At 43.6% G+C, this 20,866-nt stretch overlaps 1 protein-coding gene across 8 annotated transcripts in view; it reads left to right on the top strand.

Annotated features, from left to right (window-relative positions):
- Positions 1-20,866, top strand: part of DOCK8 (dedicator of cytokinesis 8) — a 318,437-nt gene that overhangs the window by 96,388 nt on the left and 201,183 nt on the right. For all 8 annotated transcript variants that reach the window (XM_045772361.2, XM_087858754.1, XM_087858753.1 and 5 more), the window contains 6 exons: positions 1,281-1,430; positions 5,134-5,214; positions 6,321-6,480; positions 8,690-8,826; positions 12,348-12,441; positions 13,154-13,316. In XM_045772361.2, the coding sequence (XP_045628317.2) occupies positions 1,281-1,430; positions 5,134-5,214; positions 6,321-6,480; positions 8,690-8,826; positions 12,348-12,441; positions 13,154-13,316 (785 nt within the window). The remainder of the gene's footprint in view (positions 1-1,280; positions 1,431-5,133; positions 5,215-6,320; positions 6,481-8,689; positions 8,827-12,347; positions 12,442-13,153; positions 13,317-20,866) is intronic.

The following is a 20,866-nucleotide window of genomic DNA, read 5'->3' as shown; positions in this document are numbered from 1 at the left end:
GCTGGCCAGGGGACCACATTTGCAGAACTTCTGGCTTAAAAAAGAAGTTTCTGTCTTGGTTTCTTAGCAATCTGGGGTGGGGGGAGGTTAGCTCAGCAGAGGTCTGCTGCTCCATCCTTCTAGAACCCCTACTGGCAGAGGCTCCACCGTCTTCAGTCTGTGCCGTCCCAAAGCCACTCTTGTCACTGTCACTGTAGCTCCCAAAAAAGGGAGAAGATGCGTGGGGGAGGGCTGGAAGTATTTCATCTTGTTTGTTTGAAGTATAGGGAACACGCAGTCTTATAACTAGTCTCGGGTAGACAACGGAGTGACTTGACAGTTCTATACGTTCTACCACGTTCACCCCCATCCGTGTCGTTACCAGCTGTGTGACACGTGCCCTGTGCTCACAGTTCACCTCAAAGAATCTAGTCACGTGCTCACTCCACCTGCAAAGGAGGCTGGCAAATGTCGTGTCTGCTGCACGGCCACTTCCCAGCCACGACTCTTAGTGATGAAGGGGAGACCGAGCTGCTCAGCGGCTCTTCTCTGACACCACACTGGTGAGCCAGGGAGCGCTTGGCCTGGCGTACTCTTACTCACAATCTCTAATGGGGCCTCCCTACCTGCGACATTAAAACCACACTCTTGAACTTCCCTGCCTGGCTTTCTAAAGGGTGTAGCTCAGCTGCTTTCTTCCTGGTTTAGCCGGTGAGCGTCAAGCTAGAGTCCTCACCGTGGGCTACGCCCACTCTAGGCTTTGCACACTCTGAGATGCTTCTCTGGTTTCTCTGTGCTGTACTCTCTCCCCAGTGAAGCATCACCCTCCAGCTCTGCCCATCAGTCCCCTTCCAGGGACCCTCCACGTCACGTGCCTCCTCCGTGAGCGGCATTCCTGTCCGCCCCCCAGTGGACATGATCGCCCACCCCCTGGAACTTCCACAGCGTTCTTCTGTACGAGTGTGGTCACTTATATCTTGCTCCTACTGTAGTTAGCGACACAGTTGCTTTTTTCCTCCGCTGCAGTGCCCAGCACATCATTAGTATTCAGGAAATACGGATAGGATAATAAAAAGGTAAATGTTTCGAGAAACATCTCTCAAACAGCTCCTAAATATCTAGAAATTGTGACAAAAGGCGCATCAGATTTTTCCACCACCGTGAGTCATAAACCATGTCTATGAGGGCCCTTCTTCCTTTGGCGACATTTCTTTGTGGGGTTTTTGTTTTTGCGCTTTAGACATGTGTAGACCAGGGGAACAGCAGGTGTGCTTACTGTTTGCCTTGCTCCTTGTTTACAGATCTCAGAAAATTTTCACTGTGACCTGAACTCTGACCAGTTCAAAGGCTTTCTGCGTGCTCACACGCCCTCCGTGGCTCCATCAAGTCAGGCAAAATCCGCAGTCTTCTCGGTCACCTACCCATCCTCGGACATCTATCTGGTCGTCAAGGTAATTAAACACAAGCTGGTTGGCACATGCTGCATTTGGACGCTCTGCTTGTGGCGTTATTCCTGGAGCATGTGTGGGGTGAAAGACAGGTCAGAACGTAGCCACATGTTCTCTGTGCGATTCGCTTCGTTTCCTTTTCAACTGGCCCCTTTTCCTTTCCAAGCAAATCCTGTGTGGGACACTAGCACAGCTCTGGGTTTTGGACTCATACAATCTTGGTTTTAAATCTTGGCTTTGAAACTTTGTAGCTTTAGGATTTAGAGTGACTCACCTTTCTGAGATTTAGTTTCCTTATGTGTAAAGTGGGGATTATAATACTGCCCTCAATGGGCAGTTATGATCACAGAAGAAAGCCTGGCTCGTTACAGGCTTTATTCCTGACCAAGCTGTTCCTCAGCTGTCCAGCTCTGAGGGCTGCTGTGGAGGAAATCTTGGATGGAGTTTCCTAATACTGTTCACGTTCTTCTAGACATCTGTAGAGAAATGTTCCCAAGTCCAGGCTCTGACAATTTAAGGTGTGGGCTGTGGTTTCCAAATTTCACTCTCCCATTATATCCCCATGTCACAGACTATGACTATACGTGGATTCAAAATCTGTGGGACAATTCCAAGTAGAAGGGCTTTGCATTCTTGGCTGTACTCTTTGCGGATGTAAGAAAACCAGAGGCTTTCTCTGCACACCAGAATGACTGGTTAGAGGTTAACAACGAACGTTGAGTATTTCACTTACCTTAAGCCAAATATTTAGTCTTATTGACTGTTTACCCCAAAATTGTAAAAAAAAAAAAAAAAAAAAAAAAAAAATCAGGTGTTTTGATTTCACGTCCACCCAGAGTTCCAGGTTTGGAACATTTTCTAGTTAGCGCAGTGTTTTACTTCCAGAATCCTGTTGATTCCCCCATAATCCCGCGAGAGCAGCCTATAGATTGCAAAGAACCTAACTGGCTTAGAGGTCAATTGACAGATGGCAAGTAGCTGCCTTTCCACTATTTTAAGATTCTGAAAGGTTCATGTTGCTCGAGGAGAATCTACGTAAGCTTTTCGGAGGGATTAAAGTTAAAGTTGTGTTGCTAAAAAGACACATCTGTTGTTGTCAGACTGAAGGTGTATCCTTTTCACTGCAGTATCACTTAGACATATAGGAAAGTTAGCTTCAAGCCCTGCAGCTAGTTAGAGTCCAAGTTCTCTCAGCCTGAGAACCCAACGATGCCAACACTAGCCCCATAGAGCCAGGTTTTACTTCAGGCTCTGCTTCTTGGGGGATGACTTTGTTTTAGTTAATCTCATAGTGTGCTAAGTATCAGAGGCTTCCTACAGGTTCCTGTTAACTAAATATATTCCAGAGTTCTCGAAAGTACAGATGCATTCATTTGGCGGTACCAAGACTTCGGGCAATTGTCTGGATATAGCGAAGACAGTTAAAGCTCAGTAAGACAGTCCCCGGTTTGCTTCGGACTTCTTTTCCTTTACTGTAATGGCGTCCTCGTTGCTTCTTCTCTCTAAAGATACAGTAAATGATGTGCCGTATTTAGCACAGGCAGGCGGATGCCGTTCAGTATGGAGGAGTTCCTTCTTATTTTTATTCCCAGGCTGAACACCAGGATCTTCACTGTAGTTAGGTAGAGTTTCCTAGTTTAGTATTGTATATACTATTGCTTTAAGGGATTATCCAGGCTTAACGGTTTTGCTCCTCTGTTGAGGGATGGAGAATAAGGATGAAATGTAGAACTTTAAAAATAAGCATGTGAGGCACTGAACCAGCCCCTCCTGAAGAGGATAGAGGACAGCCTATTTATCCGACAAAAATTCCCTGGTAATTCCCACACATCCCTTTCCTCTGCCTGCCACGGGTTTCTTTTACACATAAACACAAGGGGTCGTACAGGGAGCCCCCACAGCAGCCTGCAGCCCTTCTCACAAAGTACCTGGAGTTTCCCTTGTCCGATTGGGGAAGGGAAGAGTCTCTGCCGGTCTGGTCAGATCTGGAGTCTCCCACTTTCCGATTCTGGAGACCCCCCTCCTGTGGGTTCCAGACTGCACAGTACTATGCTTGAAGCCATGGCATTTCCCCTTGCTGCTTCAAGATCTCCAGTCCTTTATCTCTGCTCAAAGTTCATTTTAAAGACCACTTCTTGGGGCGCCTGGGTGGCTCAGTCATTAAGCGTCTGCCTTCGGCTCAGGGAGTGATCCCGGCATTCTGGGATCAAGCCCCACATCAGACTCCTCTGCTGGGAGCCTGCTTCTTCCTCTCCGACTCCCCCTGCTTGTCTCTCTCTCACTGGCTGTCTCTCTCACTGGCTGTCTCTGTGTCAAATAAATAAATAAAATCTTTAAAAAAGAAATAAAGACCACTTCTTTATCCACCGACTACATGGGAAAACTAACTTCTTCCAGTTTGCTCTGCAAGCTCCAGACGATGAGCTTCAGTGGACTGAGAACCGGGTGTGTCTTGTTCACCGCCCCCCCCAGCAGCTGTCACCTAGAGGTGCTCAGCCAGTGTTCTTTGAATGAAGGACCAAGTGAATGATTGCAGACCTGTCTATCTGTAGCTCACGTGTCTGTGTTCTCCTCCTGGGGCACCTCAGCGGGGACCAGCCTCGTCTCCCTGCTGTGCACCAAGAAGGGATTTCAAACTTCTTTTGTGAGAAGAGAGAGACTTCCTGCTCGCAGTCTCCCTGAGACAGATGCCCAGTGAGCGGCTCTGTGCCACTTCCTCTGAACGCCACTTAACGCCCTCCATCACTGGGATGTGTCTGGTTTAAACACTTTGTGCCTATCCGATAGCGCCTGTGGAGAACGCGCACCTGATGGAAGATGTCATGTGGAAGGAACATCTCGACGGATGTCTAATCTCAACAAAGCCTAATGGGCCTAACTCCACTTAGTTTTCTCTTCAGCCTCCAAGGGAAGCTGCATTTCCTTGGAGCAGAGGATTGGGAAATTTCAAATCTGTCCTTTCCTTTCTCGTAAACAGGTTGGCCACATTTCTGGCCAGCCAGATCCTTTACCTGAAGCAAACTGGAAGGAGATACTCCACAGGAGTGGCATTAACTTATATTTCCAGCCAGTTAGCCAAGTAAAAAGCTGCCCCTCTCCACACCTTTCAGTTTCTTTCCATGTCTGTTAAATCCAGAGAACTGGCCCTAATAGGAGATACAAGGGAGACAATTACGGATAATTTATTCTGTTCATTTATTCACTTTGTGGAAGGTTTTAGTCCCCAACCTGACTTTTACAGAGGCCATATCTCTTTTTTACATTGTAAGCAATAATAAAGAAAATGAGCTTTCCACTTCTTACATATGTCTCATGGGTTCTGTTTTATAAAATAACTTTTATTGCATTTTTTTATTGTAAGCATAATGCATGTTTATGGTTAAAAATAGAAACTACACATAAGCAATAGGAAGAAGATAAAAATAGCACATAATCTCACCATACAAAGATAACAACTATTAACATTTGCTGTGTGCCTACCGTCGTCCTTTGGATCTGCCTTTATGACTTTTTTTTTTTTAACAAAACTGTGTAGTACTCTTCATGCTAATTTTTTTCACCCTAATTTTTTAAATAAAAAATATATGGCATGAACATCTTCCCCTGTCATCAAATATTGTCACAAAACCTCATGTTGATGGTTACATCGATGCCATTATCTGGATATAATTCATGAGTTTTGTTTTAATATTATTTTTATTGGTAGATTGAAAAAGTCCTTCAGCAGGGAGAGATTGGAGACTGTGCAGAACCATACATGGTTATCAAAGAAGGTGATGGTGGAAAGGTATGATATTTTGGCTATCACTAAATGGTGACATCTTAGAATAAGCAGATATTTTTCGGAAGTTCCAGAAAATAGTTAAGTCCATATTGTGTCCATAATATATGTCCCCATATGAGACATTGATAAATTGTGTCTTAAAAAAGAAGAAAGGGAAGCTGGTCATTGATGATAACTTTTTAAAGAAATCAATTCTTGAATTCAACAAATGACATATACACCAGTGTCTAAAAAAACTTGGCTAGGACAAAAGCCACATCCTGTTGTCTTGGTTTCAAGGCTCTGACCCAGGTTGGGAAGGCCACAGAGACCTCACGAAACGAAATGGTGTCAGACCTCTGCTGGGCTTTCTCAACAGTACCAGCCAATTTCCAAATCTCTTTTCTGGTGTGGATATTTGGAAATAGGCTGAGACTTCTGTACTTCATAAATTCACTGGGTTAGCATAGGTACTGAGCCTGTGAAAAGGACATCTTTTCTCAGCCCCCAACTGCAAAGGTTTCCAATGTGACTTTTAAAACGTGGCCTTTCTGGAAGAAGAATTGGCTAATCAGCATCCTACTCCAGACTTATAAATTTCAAATAAGATTTCTTGAACTCAAGACACTTGTATTTTAAAAACCTGCCTTCTCTTCTGAACTTAGGAAGAACACTCTGGAAGTGTTGTCAACCTAATAAGGAAGTGGTTAAAAACCTTGATAGATTTTTCTAGAGTTTCCCAGGGCAAGTTTTGAGAACTAGGCTCTCTTGAAAGATTGGTAGATAATATATAAAATGTTTCATTCCAAAATTTTGTCATGCAAATCCAAGTCTTGTAGCTAGCCCCTAAAATCACTTGTTGGTTGGCTGGTATAACAAGACTTGGACCTTTTTTATTTTTAGCTGAAGGTATATTTAATAATTGAATGTTGACTTTCTTTAAACTCTTCCATTTCTGATCTGTTTTCTCTCGTCAGCTAGAATTCTATCCTGAGTTGTATCATTCTCCTGCCCATTCACTCTTTTTAATTAGTAGGGTAGGGATTTTGAAGATGGCATGGCAGACACCGTTGACTTGGTGCTGGTGCCATATGGTTCATTTCTGCTTGTGTCTTTTCACTTTCCTCTAGAGTAAAGAAAAGATTGAAAAACTAAAACTTCAAGCTGAATCCTTCTGCCAGCGTTTGGGGAAATACCGGATGCCTTTTGCCTGGGCTCCCATAAGCTTAACAAGTTTCTTCAATGTCTCCACCCTGGAGAGGGAGGTAACCGATGTGGAGTCCATGGTTGGTAAGATTTCAACTGCGGTGGGAAGGGGAGGGTCCCCAGTGTACTAACTTTAAGGTCAGCTGCTTATTAATGGGGGCTCAGGATGCAATAAGGTGTGGAGAGTGGGAACATAGAAGATAAATAGGATGAAACACTATGATGACTGACTTACAAATGCTTGATTGGACAGTGATCCCAAAACAATTATCATGAACATTTGTGGAGCTTAAATATACTCTTATAGTAAGACTTTTGGTTGGAATTTTCTGGGTGCTTTGACACTTTCAAAAGTTAATTTTCAGTGGCTGCCTCTTTTTCAAAGTAAAAATTTTGAAGTAACAAAATACAGTAACTATCTCTAGTGGGTTAAATGATGCCACCATGGTTGGCTCCTAAACGTAAGAAAAGCCACTCTCAGGAAGCCTTCAAAAAGCAAAACGCAGGTTTCTCAGCAAAATTTCCAGTCCCTTCAAAAAAAAATTTTTTTTTTTGCCAAGTGCAATGAAAAAGTGGATGCCAGAAGAATATTTAGTTACTGTCCTAACTTATTTAGCATATTTCTCCTTTTCATCACCTCACCCTGGATCTGAGTCATTAATTTCCTGAACAGTTCGGGTACGGAAATGTTCAAGAGGGTTCAGAGTTCTCGAGTCGACCCACCCCACCTGTGGTAGAGTGTCTGCTGTGCTGAGTGTCTTTGTATCCAGAAATATGTGAGGCTGTTCATGTTCCTTTCGTGTTCCCACACCTGCCTTTTCCCAAATGCCGCCTCTAAGGGGGACTGGAGGGAAAGGTATTATGTCATTGCTGCATGCCCTCCTGGGATTACTGTTGTGTAATTACCAGTCAGAACCGCTGGGTTATTTCTGATTTACCAAAAACAAACCTCACTTGAGTGCATCCTGACCTTCACACCATAATGTGGGTTTTTTTTTTTTTTTCATGCCAACTTCTATGTAGACCCAAGTAGCCTTACTTGAAAAGAATTATGCACAGGGGCGCCTGGGTGGCGCAGTTGTTAAGCGTCTGCCTTCGGCTCAGGGCGTGATCCCAGCGTTCTGGGATCGAGCCCCACATCAGGCTCTTCCGCTGGGAGCCTGCTTCTTCCTCTCCCACTCCCCCTGCTTGTGTTCCCTCTCTGGCTGGCTGTCTCTATCTCTGTCAAATAAATAAATAAAATCTTTAAAAAAAAAAAAAAGAATTATGCACAGATTGTAGAGGGCTCCATAAACTAGGTAATTCAGCCATAGGGTAATCTCCAGGTCAAGGATCAATTAACCTGACTATAGAGGCTGCTTCTTAAGAAGCAACCAGAAAATGCAGTGTATTATACTGGGGCAGTATGGCAAGTTTAGGTGGGCGGTGACAGCAAGAAGTTCCCATTCAGCATCACGGCAAGAATTAAGGATAAGAGAATATTCAAAGAGTGGGCTTGGCAACATTAGAGTTCTAGGCAATTTGGCCATTCACAGTGGAACCCCTGCATTCTGCAGTATAAAAGCAACAAGGTCCCCACCTCAATCCTTTCAAAAGGGGATAACAAATAACTAAGCAGAGTGTCGGGGTTCCAGCCCGGGTGTGGGTGTGACTCAGGGTTCTAATCCCTGTTGGACAGGTCAGCCAAGGAACCCTGTTCTGCTGCCTGGTGCCTACAGGGAGAGCAGAAGAACGCTCAGATTCCGAATGTACACAGGCTAACCCTAGCCTGTTTGGGTCACAGTACAAATGCCTGCAGGGGCATTCGACTACAGACCTCTCCCAGTGGGGTGCAAATGTAAAAATAAAACAAAAGCAGACCCTGTTGGCTAAATAAAGCTTCTCTGCAGACCCAGTTCGGGCTCCAGTTCTGAACCCTGCTGGGTCGCCTACCCCGATCTCCATGTGGGAGGGGACTGCGGCTGTTCACGGCTTCTCTACTCTGGTCAGAGGAGGACTAGGGGCTCCAATAGGGGGACTGAGAAAGGTAAGGCCAGTGGAGGGAAATTTTCATCCAAACCAAGGATGGCCACGTTCAATGTTCTCCTTTCATGACTGTGAACTTCTCTTTTATATATACAGTGAAACGAAGATAACACTGTGTCAACTGTGCTTCAATAATACCTTTTTTAAAACCTGTCTTTTATATGATAAAGTCTTTTCTATGATAAATGTCTTTTATATTATAATTTCATGACTGCTGTGTATTCGCATGGAAAGGCATGCTTTCAAATGACAGTTGTTTTCCTTCCAGGGAGAAGCTCTGTGGGTGAGCGGAGAACTCTGTCCCAATCTAGAAGGCTTTCTGAAAGAGCTCTCTCCTTGGAGGAAAATGGAGTTGGATCCAACTACAAGACCACCACCATGACTGTTAACAGCTTTTTCAAGCAGGTATCTCTTCCCATTCCAGCGTGTCTGAATTTCTCCCCTGAATGGCGTGGGTGTTGGAGCCCAAAGGGGAAGTATGTGTAATGATTAAGGGAGCAAGTTAGTTAACCTCATCAAGCCTCAGTTTCATTATCTGCAGAACAGGAGTGATGGTGTTTGCTTTGTGGGGAGTTGGGAGTGTTAGAAGGCATGAGGTGTGTAAAGCTCTTCTCACAGTGCCTGGGATATAGCAAGTTCAAATGAGTGTTGGCTCGTTTCATTGACAAAAGGATTTGTTCCCACTAATGCAGTCTCCTATTTGAATGATCATGGTCAGTTCATTTATTGGGCTATTAAAACCGTCTGGCTGAAACATCCCTTTCCCCTTGATCTTGGGGTTTTCTGGCCCAGCTGTTCCCCTGTTTCATCTGTAGGCTTTCCAGGTTTCTGCCATATTCACTTGCTCATAGAGGGTGACCATTGCAGACTGTTCTCTTTATTAGTTCAGTAGACATTGAGGTTATTTAAAAATCAGAGAACTTCTTAGAGTAATCAACTTCATAGAGACAGAAAGTAGACTGATGGGTGCCAGAGGCTGGAGGAAGAGAGAAATGGGGAGTTGTTGTTTAATAGATGTAGTTTCAGTTCTGGAAGATGTTCCAGAGGTTGGTTGCACAACACCGTCCGTGTGCTTAATGCTAGTAACTGTACACTCAAAAATGGTTACTATGGTGCTGTCCGTATTATGTATATTTTACTACGAACAAATTTAACTTAGACTTGGTTTGATTGTGCTTTGGAAGATTTTCTATTGCTCAAGCAGTCTTCATGAAGCATTTCAGGGGCTTCTTAACAATCCCAAATGCAAAAGGGATGCTGGGGGTGGGAGGTGTGCCATGCCATATGACAGAAGTAGCATGGGACTAAAGAGTTTCTATTTAGGATATAGCCCTTTCTATTGTACTACCTTGTTGGGGGGCTGCAAAGTACTGAACTGACTTTTCTTATCTGTACATGGGAATGAGATATACCTGCCTCCTACTACCTAGCTACCTAGCTACCTACCTTCCTGAGCTATTGGAGTAGAGCTCTTGCCCTTGAATCCTTGGCAGAGTACCTGTCCCACGCAGGCACCTGGAGAGTAGTACTTGTGCTTAGCCTTCTTGATCAAGACAAATGGGAAGAAAATGAGGATAGGAAAAAGACAGAAAGATGCTTTCTCTTTCTTCAAATGTTTGAAGAAGGAAGTGACCTTATTCTGTATTGTGCCGGAGCGTAAAACAAGCATTGGTGGATTTAAGTTCCAGGGCGAGAAACTTTTGGCCTAGATTTGTACTGGTCAAACAGGCTTCCTTAGAATGTAGTAGAAGGATTGTTGAGAGGCTGGGGGACAGTAAGTTGGGAATGGTAGAGAGGGAATGTTTTTTTCTTGTAAAAGGCGTCTTTATTTTATTATATGCATTTTCACTCAGTCATCTGATCTAATTGCAGATTTATGGTCAGTCTTTTGTTTCTTGTCCCTGCAATGTCCCTAGAAGCAAATTTTTAATTGTCTGGCTTAGCCTGTGACAGACCAAATGGACAAGTCAACCCACAAAATGGTAACATTTATCAAACACTCAGACCGAGAAGCACTCTTCTTTAATTCTTTTTTATTTTATTTTATTTTATTTATTCGACAGAGATAGAGACAGCCAGCTGGAGAGGGAACACAAGCAGGGGGAGTGGGAGAGGAAGAAGCAGGCTCATAGCAGAGGAGCCTGATGTGGGGCTCGATCCTATAATGCCAGGATCACGCCCTGAGTTGAAGGCAGACGCTTAACCGCTGTGCCACCCAGGCGCCCCGAGAAGCACTCTTCTGAATGCCTGTACTATTAAGTATACTCATGTGTTCCTCTAAGTAATCCTTTGAGGCGGGTTCTATTACTATCCCGTTTTACCAACAAAGAAACAAGCATAGAGAATCAAAGTCAGGATACAGAAGAACTACATAACATAACCGATGTGTCCTATCAAGTTGATGCCTAAAATCTCTATCCTGAAAAGAATGGGTGCACCTTCTTTTCAGCTATTCATGGAGCAGTCTTTTATTTTGTTTTATTTATTTATTTGCTTTCCTCACAGTAAGTGTGCTACTTAATTTCCATCACCCATTTCACCCATCCCCCACCCACCGCCCCTCTGGTAGCCATCCGTTTGTTCTCTATAGTGAACAATCTGTTGGTTTGCCTCTCTTTTCTTACCCTTACGTTCATTTGTCTTGTTTCTCAAATTCCACATATGAGTGAAATTATAGGGTATTTGTCTTTCTCTGACTGACTTATTTCGCTTAGCATGATACTCTCTGGCTCCATCCATGTCATTGCAAATGGCAAGATTTCATTCTTTTTTATGGTTGAGTACTATTCCATTGTAGATATATAGCACATCTTCTTTATCTACTCATCTTTTGATAGACACTTGAATTGCTTCCCTAATTTGGGTATTGTAAATTATGCTGTTGTACATGTAGGAGTGCATGTAAGTCTTTAAATTACTGTTTTCATATCCTTTGGGTAAATACCCAGTAGTTCCAATGCTGGGTCGTAGGGTAGTTCTATTTTTAACTTTTTTGAGGAACCTCCATACTGTTTTCCACAGTGGCTGTACCAGTTTGCATTCCCACCAACAGTGCACAAGTGATCCTTTTTTCCCCACATTCTTGCCAACACTTGTTGTTTCTTGTGTTTTTGATTTTAGCCATTCTGACCAGTAAGAGCTGACATCTCATTGTGGTTTTGATTTGCATTTCCCTGACGATGAGTGACGTTGAGCACCTTTGTTTGGATGTCTTCTTTGGAAAAATATCTATTCATGTCTTTTGCCCATTTTTAAATTAGACTATTTGTTGTTTCGGTGTGGAGTTTTATATATTCTTTATGTATTCTGGATATTAACCTTTATCAGATATGTCATTTGCAAAGATCTCCCATTCAGTATAGATTGTCTTTTAGTTTTGTAGATTGTTTCCTTCACTGAGCAGAAGTTTTTCATTTTGATGTAGTCCAATAGTTTGCCTCAGGAGCATATCTAGAAGGATGTTGCTACAGCCAATGTCAGTGAAATTACTGCCTGTGCTTTCTTCAAAGATTTTTATGGTTTCAAGTCTTGCATTTAATCCATTTTGAGTTTATTTTTGTGTATGGTGTAAGGAAGTGGTCCAGTTTCATTCTTTTGCATGGAGCTGTCCAGTTTTCCCAATACCATTTGTTGAAGAGAGTGTCTTTGTCCCATTGGATATTCATTCCTCCTTTGCTGAAGATTTATTGACCATGTAATTATGGGTTTATTTCTGGGTTTTCTATTCTATTCCACTGTTGTATGTGTCTGGGAAGGAATACTTGACAAGAGGTTGAAATAAATTATTTTGGCAGTGGCTATGATCCTTATTCCTATGAAAACCATGTTAGAATAAAACTTAAGGATCAAAGTCTTCCTGGAAATCATGGCCCCCACCCCCAGAGCTAGTGGTATATCCGCACTAACCCTGACTTCTCTTTTCGCAGGAGGGGGATCGCCTCAGTGATGAAGACCTATTCAAGTTTTTGGCTGACTACAAAAGATCTTCATCCTTACAGAGAAGAGTCAAGTCAATTCCAGGTGTGGATGGCTTGTCTTTTCCTTTCTAGCTGTGCCAAAGCCGCTTAGGAGTAGACAAATTATTTGTCTAATGCTACAATTTCTAAAATAATGTTTACTAAGTGAAATATGGGATTTTGCTCAGGAGGTTAGAGTGTGAATTGGTCTACTTTTTTTGGAAAACTTGTTAATATTTTTCTATTTCTATTAAAGGAGCATCATGCTTTAGACAGGCTTTTTAGATAACCAGATAATTGTTTGAACAGAGCAGCCCCTTTTATCAAATAAAATATTATATGGAACTCTTAGTATAAAAAGAAAAGTGAAATCGAGGTGCTTTGGTAGAAGATGAGAGCATCTTTCCTATTATCAGCTTAATAGGTCATGAGGCACTTCTGTAGCACCCTGGGGTACCAGGGAACCCAGTTTGAAAACCACCAATAGTTACTTAACTATGTACTATTATAGAGTGAAAGTTTTAGAAGGAAGTTTAAAGATCCGTTTTGACTCATTGTACACTTCCTTGCTCTTTAATTTCTAGAAACTAAATCTCAAAAGTTATCAAAACATGATTTTTTTCCAAGTAGAGAAAATTATCTAGGAATTCCGCAACTCTTAATACTCCCACAACTTATCCTTTCTTTCAGAAAAGAAATATGGTACAACAGTCTTTCTCGATTCCCATGTCACATGACAACATCTTTACTGAAATAGTCTCGTTTTCCCTCTTTAGGCTTGCTCAGACTGGAAATTTCTCCAGCTCCAGAGATCATCAATTGCTCTCTGACTCCTGAAATGCTGCCAGTAAAACCTTTTCCTGAAAACCGGACACGTCCACACAAAGAGATTCTGGAATTTCCAATCCGGGAAGTCTATGTCCCTCATACTGTGTATAGGTAAGAAACCAAGGCTCGTGGGAAACCGTGGCAACCACATTTAGAGTTTTGTTTGGACAATGCACTCATTATCCTTCAACTGGTCTTCTTACTGCCTTGATTTTGGGGAAAATGAAATATGATGTTTACATAACTATGGTTAATTGTTAGATCAATTTCTAAAAATCGGTTTATCTAATTTTATTTAACCGGAACGTGTTACTTCAGTCGTAGTTGGAATTCGGGATTACATTGGACATATTCCTTCCAGAAACGAAATCATCTTCCTAGTCATTGACTTGGTATTCCTATGTGCAGAAGGATGTATTAGGGAAAGACCAACATAACCAAAACTGTTCTCATTGTCTAAAAGAAAGTGTTTAGCTCAAGACCAGCTCTGTCCAATAACATTTACAGCAATGGCAGAAATCTTCATTATGTGTGTTGCCCGATACAATAGCCACTAACCACATGTGGCTGTTCGGCATTTGAATTGTGGCTAGAATAATGGAGGAATTGAAATTTTGATTTTATTTAAACTTTCTTGATTTTACTTTAAATTCAAGTAGCTGCAAGTGGCTGGTGGCTACCATATTGGGCAGAGCGGAGCTAGACAGTAAAGGCCTAAGAGGTTAGGCTGCCTTGGTTTCTTGGTGGCTCTTCGTGGGGGGCTGGGAGGGAGCTGGTTCACACGTATCTGCCAAAGGCATTGCTGCTCGCATATTTTCGTTTTTATTTTGAGTAGATTTTTTATTTTTATTTTTAAAAAATATTTTATTTATTTGAGAGAGAAAGCGTGAGTGGAGTAAAGGGGCAGAGAGAGAAGGGAACTCCCCGCTGAGTAGGGAGCCTGACACAGGGCTCGATCCCAGGACCCCAGGATCACGACCTGAGCTGAAAGCAGACTGTCAACCGAATGAGCCACCCAGACGCCCTTTGAGAAGGTTTTTTAAATTGCAGAGAAGAATGTTATAACAAGTACCTTTTCTCCACCATCTAGAAATGACGTTTGTCGTTTCTTGTATTTTATACACATACACGCATACATTCGTACTGGTTACGTTAAAGACTCCTGTATCCCCCATCTCCAGTCAGACTTCCACCTTGCTTCCTAAACATCACGGTTATCAGGACATTGGATGGTTCCTTTCTTCTATTTTCTCTGGTTTGAGACACACCCATACACACACACACACGTATCTGTGAACCCTGAATGGTATTATTTTTATATTCATTTAAAATGTACATCAATAGCTTTACACTCTATGTTACACTGCGCTTTTCATACAACAGTGTAATTTCTCTTCTTCGGTTATTGTGGGTTCATGAATTCTATTCTTTTTTTTTTTTTAAGATTTTATTTATTTATTTGAGAGACAGAGAGGATGAGAGCGGGTTGAGGAGCAGAGGGAGAAGCAGGCTCCCCACTGAGCAGGGAGCCCAATGCAGGGCTCAATCCTGGGACCCTGGGATCATGACCAGAGCCGAAGGCAGCTGCAACTGCCTGAGCCAGCCGGGCGCCCCCATGAATTCTGTTATTTCAATGGGTCATGCTCAGTTACATTCATTATCCTGCATGATTACTCAGATTTTCACAAATTTAACCAAGTCCTTAACAGCTTGTGTTTTGGAAATACTAGCATAGATTCAGATAGCACTTAGTCATTCTTTTTAACTGCTGTATAGGATTCCTTTGTGTGAAGAGGCCATATTTTATTTATCCGTTCCTTATTTTTCTGTTGATAGACATATATGTTTCTTTCCCATTTGGGCCATTTAGAAACATTGCCGTGAGAATTTTTGTCTTTGTCTCTGTGCACATGTGTGAAAGTCTCCCTAAGCAACGTGCCTAAGAATGACATTGCTGGGTCACAAGGGATACACATTTTCAGTTTTATTCATACTGCCCCTTTTTTCCCAAAACTGTACCAGCCTGCAGCCCTTCCAGTGGCGGAAGTGAGCTCATTCCCCCCCTCCTCACTCACACTTCCCAGTATGATGGTCGCGTAATGCGGAACTGAAATGCAAAGGACTTCAGAACTCACCCAATCCCCGCCCCCACATCTCCAGATGCACAAAATTGAGACCCAGAGAGGGTAAGTTCGTTGAGGTCAAAAATCACAGAGAGAAATACAGTCAGTCATCCACTCAGTAGGAATGGGCCTTTTCCTTCCGTGCTCGAGTCCCTTCCGCGTGTTTCCCATTCTGAAGCAGCTCTTCAGTGTCTTTTCTCGGTCCTTAAATGCACGCTCAGCACCCGTCCCTCAGATGAGTGCGGATTTGCAGGATAGTGGTTTCGGCTCCCCATTCGCAAGAGGGAGGTGAAGGCATGAAATTGTTTGCTTGTGGATGTTGTGTTTGTATCTTTTTAGAAACCCTATCCTATAATTGGAAGAAGAGCTGCTTCTGGCATTGGAATAAACTTGCATCCAGTGAATTCTCTAGTTATTCAACTTCTCCTCAGCATTTAATCACCCCAGGGAGGCATTTACAACGCTTTCTACTCCTTGCTGCAAACATTATCCCTTAATTATATCACAGCAGGACTCAGAATGCATTCGTGGGCCAGATGATTCAGAGATGTAGGCGTTCTAACGAGGACAAGTCCGGACAGATTCCTCTGAACCTGACTTGGCATCATGAGAAATGGACCCACAGGGGCACAGTGAATGTTCTTTAGTTCTATTTTACACTCTAGACACGCCAAGTCCAGCCCATTAGAAACCACATCTTTAGCTTCCCTTCAGCGCCTTCTCTTGGCTCCTAGGCCACCATGTTTTATAGCTTCTGTGAGGAAGGAGAGTTACAGTGGACTTGGCTCAGAACCTCACTGGGGGAAAATGTCAAGGAATTTGGAGGGCTTCTTGTTGACCTCTCCTGTACTCTTGTTAAATGTTTACTATTTCTGCAGCAGTCCCCACATGTTTTATTGTGCTTTTGGTTGGGTTGGTCTTAACAGCAGCCCAGCGCTGGATGAATCTTCCCCTTTCCCATACCTGCAGTCCCATTTCACAAAATAGACTCGGGTCAGATCTGAACCCTGGGTCAGATCGGTGAGTTGACTGTTGGCCTTTGCTGACCTCGTCAGCTCACCTCTGTCCCAATTCCCCCCCCCCCCCCTTTTGTGCCATCTCATCCCTTTATACCTCAAGAAACCTGTAATCTCATGGCTTTTCTAATCCCTTCCCCTCCGATCAAAGTCTCTTTCTGAGCAAAGATCTCTAAGCCTCCTTACATAATTATGGTATCAATAGTGGGTATGCTCTGAAGTCTTCTCTGCCCCACAAGCTTTATCATTTCAGCAGGGGCAGCAGTTCCTTTTTCTTTTAGAAGAGTTTTCCTTTGGGTACCCAGGTGGCTCAGTCGGTTCAGCATCTGCTTTCAGCTCAGGTCATGATCCCAGGGTCCTGGGATCAAGTCCTGCCTCGGGCTCCCTGCTGAGTGGGGAGTCTGCTTCTCCCTCTACCTCTCTCCCTGGCTTGTGCTCACTTTGTCTCTCTCTCTCTCAAATAAATAAATAAAATTAAAAAAAAAAAAAAAAGAAGAGTTTTCCTTTGACTTAGTTGAATTCCGGACATCATGCTAAGGGTTTGGGGTCCAGGTTAACTCTCCCTGTTGACATCTCTGTTTCCAGTCCGGGTTTCCATGTCTCTGATCCTGGTCACAGCTGCATCCCTTTAACTAAATCAAGGGAATGAAAATTAAGATTTACAGAACTGGTTAATTCAGGCATAATTCTTTGTTTTATAGAGGGTCCCCCTCATGAATTTGAAATATGGCTTGACTTACAGAAATTTGATTTGCCCGGAACTTGTGGGGAATGCATCTCACAGGTCAAGCAAGCAATGCCTTCAGTGAGAAACCCAGGATTTGAATTTCAAATTTGTGTAATTTTCACCCAACCTGCAGAGCTCCCTCAGTGGGGGGAACGCTTACGTGGATCCAATGGCAGATGTTTTCTGGCCTTGAATGTGAGTGGTGGCCAGAATCACACATTACAGGATTCTAATAGGGGTGAGGCTTCAATTTACCATGGTGTGAGTAGAACTCAGTAGAACTTATTTTTCGTCTCTTAAAGGAACATTGGTCGCAGAGCCTCAAATAAAATGGGGTTAGGATAGGCTGACATTGACTTCCTGTCCTCAGTCACCCCATCCCTCCGACCTCTTCAGGTGCCCTCTGTCAGTCACCGCCTTGTACCAAAAGGAGAACTGTTGACCCTGTATTCTCTGTGGAGTCTTCCTTGATGCCCCCCTTACCTAGAGTGCTTTAAGGAGTCATCCAGGAGCTCTGCGCCCGGCTCCAGAAATATCCGCGTGTGTCACCACAGGGCGGTCACTGGTAAAACAGACCCGCACTCGGAGGAAAGAGGTGAAATTCTAGAGCAGGACAGTGCTATTCCCAGGAATGGCCAGCGTCTCCCATACAGGGGCTTTGGTCTGCGTGCCACGTGCAACCTCTGTGGGTAGAGCCATGGAGTCGGACAAGCGGTCCCTGACCCAGACCTGGCCCAGGCCCTTTGCAAAATCACAAGCAGGGCAGTGATTCTGAAAGCAGAGCGGAACAGCTGGGAAAATGAGGTTGACAAACAGGATTATCCGCATCTGACTCTGGCACCCCTCTCTCCATGGCCAGATGAAGAAAACACTAGTTGTTAGCCCAGCGACATGTTTGAGCCCACTCCTGGCTTATGTTCCAGGGGACCCAGCAGCTGGTGATGGGGACGCCAGCTGCTGCCTTCCGGTGGGGGCAGATGGGGAACAGTGGGGCTGCCACCGAGGCCCAGCCTGACCTCTCGGGGCACCTCACCCTATGGCTGCCATGGGGGTGTGTGCGGAGATCACAGGCGCGGAGCTTGTAATGAGCTTGTTAACCTCCTTGCCGTCCCTTCAGCTGGTGATTATATCAGAGAAAGCCCCATAAAGTGCATTTTCATCTCTTATCCTGGCCCGCAAAAGGCTCTGAGGCCTTTTTATCCAATTAGCAGCCTTGCTGTGGAGGACCGAGCTTGCTGAGAACAAGTATATCAGTTGGAACATGATTTCTTTGATGGATAATGAGCTGTTTTCAGGCCTCCTCCCATTTAGCAGAATGTTCTCAGACCAGCAGTCTGCATTCCCAAAGCTCCCCTGATGCTGGTTTAACAGGGAGGTGCCTCCCCTATCACAGGGGGGGAGCGGGATGTTGAAAACGGTCAGACCTGCATCCTACAGAGCTAGAAAGAATAGTGTGGGATACACGTGCGAGCTAATCCTGAATGGATGTCTGAAAGTTAAAATTTTGTGAATAGGATTTATAAGAAAAGGAATGAACCAGAAATAATTCTGGAGGAGGTGGTTAGGACGGAGCCGGGGCCTGCAGAGTAGAAGGGGTCCTTGAGAGAGACTTCTATCGGGTCCACGGAAATGGACTCCCATCCTGAGCTCAGCTGTCTGTATGTCCAGACTGGATCTTCGCAGTGCTGTGGGTTGGGGCCAGAGGCTCTCTCAGAGGCCACTGTGGAGTAGAACTGTCCAGCCCCACCTGGAGACCCCCTAGGGAGAGGGCCATGCCACTCCATCCTCCTGACTTGGGAAGCAATCCCAGCTTCTGCTGGACTAGCAGGTGACGTGAATTTGGAAAGATCACGTGCTGGAGCTGGGACTCGCTCCCCGTGAGGACAGTGTTTTCTACAGCACAATATGCTCAGATGCTGTGAGTACGCCGGATTACTGCTAATTAACAGTCAGTGGTTTCTGATGTGATCCGCCCGGGTGTAAATCACCGTCCCACAATACCTTCCTTAAATAGCTATCGAAATAATAACTCCCCATTCTTATGTGTTTCTCGAGTTGCTTCAGTTTTATTTATCTTGGAACACGTAGCCTATTGTGGCAGTTCTAAATCATTAAAGTACAAAAATGCAGGGTGAAAATTCTCTCTCCCACTCCTGACTTCTAGTCATCCAACCCCGTCCTTGGGGACAGCCCTTTAAATATGTGTACATAGACATTTATTTGATTTTATTCACTTATTTATTCCACAAATATTGAGTGCCTACAGCGTGCCAGGCCCTTTTCTAAATACTAGAGAAATACTAGTGAACAAAATAGATGAAAAATCATGTAAATCCCACAGTTCTATTTTTGACCTGTGGAAACAACCATTTTTATCAATGTGAATCCTTCCAGAGATACATGATGTCTGTACAAGCCAATACAGCTCTGGTATTTTTCATTTCACAATGCAAGTATAGCAGAATCTCTACACTGTTCTGCATCTTGATTTCTCATGAATGCTGGGTTTTGGAGAGCATTTCTATATGAGTACAGAGAATTACCTCTTCTTTCACAGCTACACTGAATCTCATTTAGATGCGTCATGATTTATTTAACCCATGAGAATGAGCATCTCAGATGTTGCCAATCTTTCGTAACAAAGGATGTTACAATAAAAAAACTTATAGAACTGCTCACACCTGTGCAAGCATGTTTGCTAGATACATTTCTGCTTTAAAGGGATGTTGAAAGAACTCTGCCTTATAAGACAAGCCTAAAACCCAGTGCTTGGTTTTACTAGCCTTAGCAAGCAGTTGCTTGTGGAAGACAAACCTTATTATAAATAAATATTTTATTTAGAACAACAGTGCAACACAGGCAAAAGCAAAGTGAATTCCTGGTGCATGAATTGTCCAGAGACTTAAGTCCCCGTCCTTGGCTTTGCTGTGGCAAGTTGGGCTTAATAATAAATCCAGAACATGATCCCATTTCCTGATGCCTTGCTCCAAAGTTCAGCTGTCCTTCTTTTCAGAATGAAAGAGATCAGGAGGGAGCCAGTGACCTAACATGATTTAACAATTGCAGGCTTTGCCAAGCCAGCCTTGCAGTACAATATTCAGCCACTTGAGGGCACAATTTGCTCACTTTCTAGGCACCGACACACCTAGTTATTTTTTTTTCCATTACAAAGCAGGTGGAGTAGTGATTTATTAAAGGAAAACGGACACTTTATCTTTTTGCCCTTGAAGTGCAGGACCGAGAAAAACTGAAAAGTATTCCAATGTCCCAAGAGATTACTACTGTCATTCTTTTTTTTTTCTTTTTCCTTTCTTTTTTTTTTTTTTTCAAAAACATGTATTCTAACCTGTCACCTTCTTCTGTCTTTCATTAAGTAAGTCATGACCTTAGAAAGCGGGCACTTTTCAAAGCTGTGTTGTACATCTGAAACTAATGTAAAGTTGTGTGGCAACTAGACTCAAATAAAAATTGGTTAAAGGAAGGATGTGAAGCAATAATGAAACGTCATGGAGGTTGTGTGTACGATAATGTCCCTGATTCCACAAGTCACAGCCCCACATTCGTCTCTGTTTTAGACTCATTCCCTTTGAGTGCACCATGCATGAGTGTGACTGTCCTCATGAAAGATCCCTCTCTGTCCCCTGAATGGTAGTGTCGTCCCCCCCCCCCCAGGTCCTTTACGCAGCACTCAGCAGGCAGGCTCGTGCAGGGTCCTGTTTGAACGCAGGTGGGGAGTGTAAGGTTGATGAGGCAGAAACACTAGGGAAACAGTGATGAAAATAAAGCAGACCTGGG

Source organism: Ursus americanus, chromosome 34, assembly GCF_024610735.1.
Source record: "Ursus americanus isolate L20-20 chromosome 34, mUrsAme1.1.p, whole genome shotgun sequence".
Classification (NCBI taxonomy): Eukaryota; Metazoa; Chordata; class Mammalia; order Carnivora; family Ursidae; genus Ursus; species Ursus americanus.
Note: the sequence above shows the minus strand (reverse complement) of the source record. Positions and strands in the feature narration are given on the sequence as shown.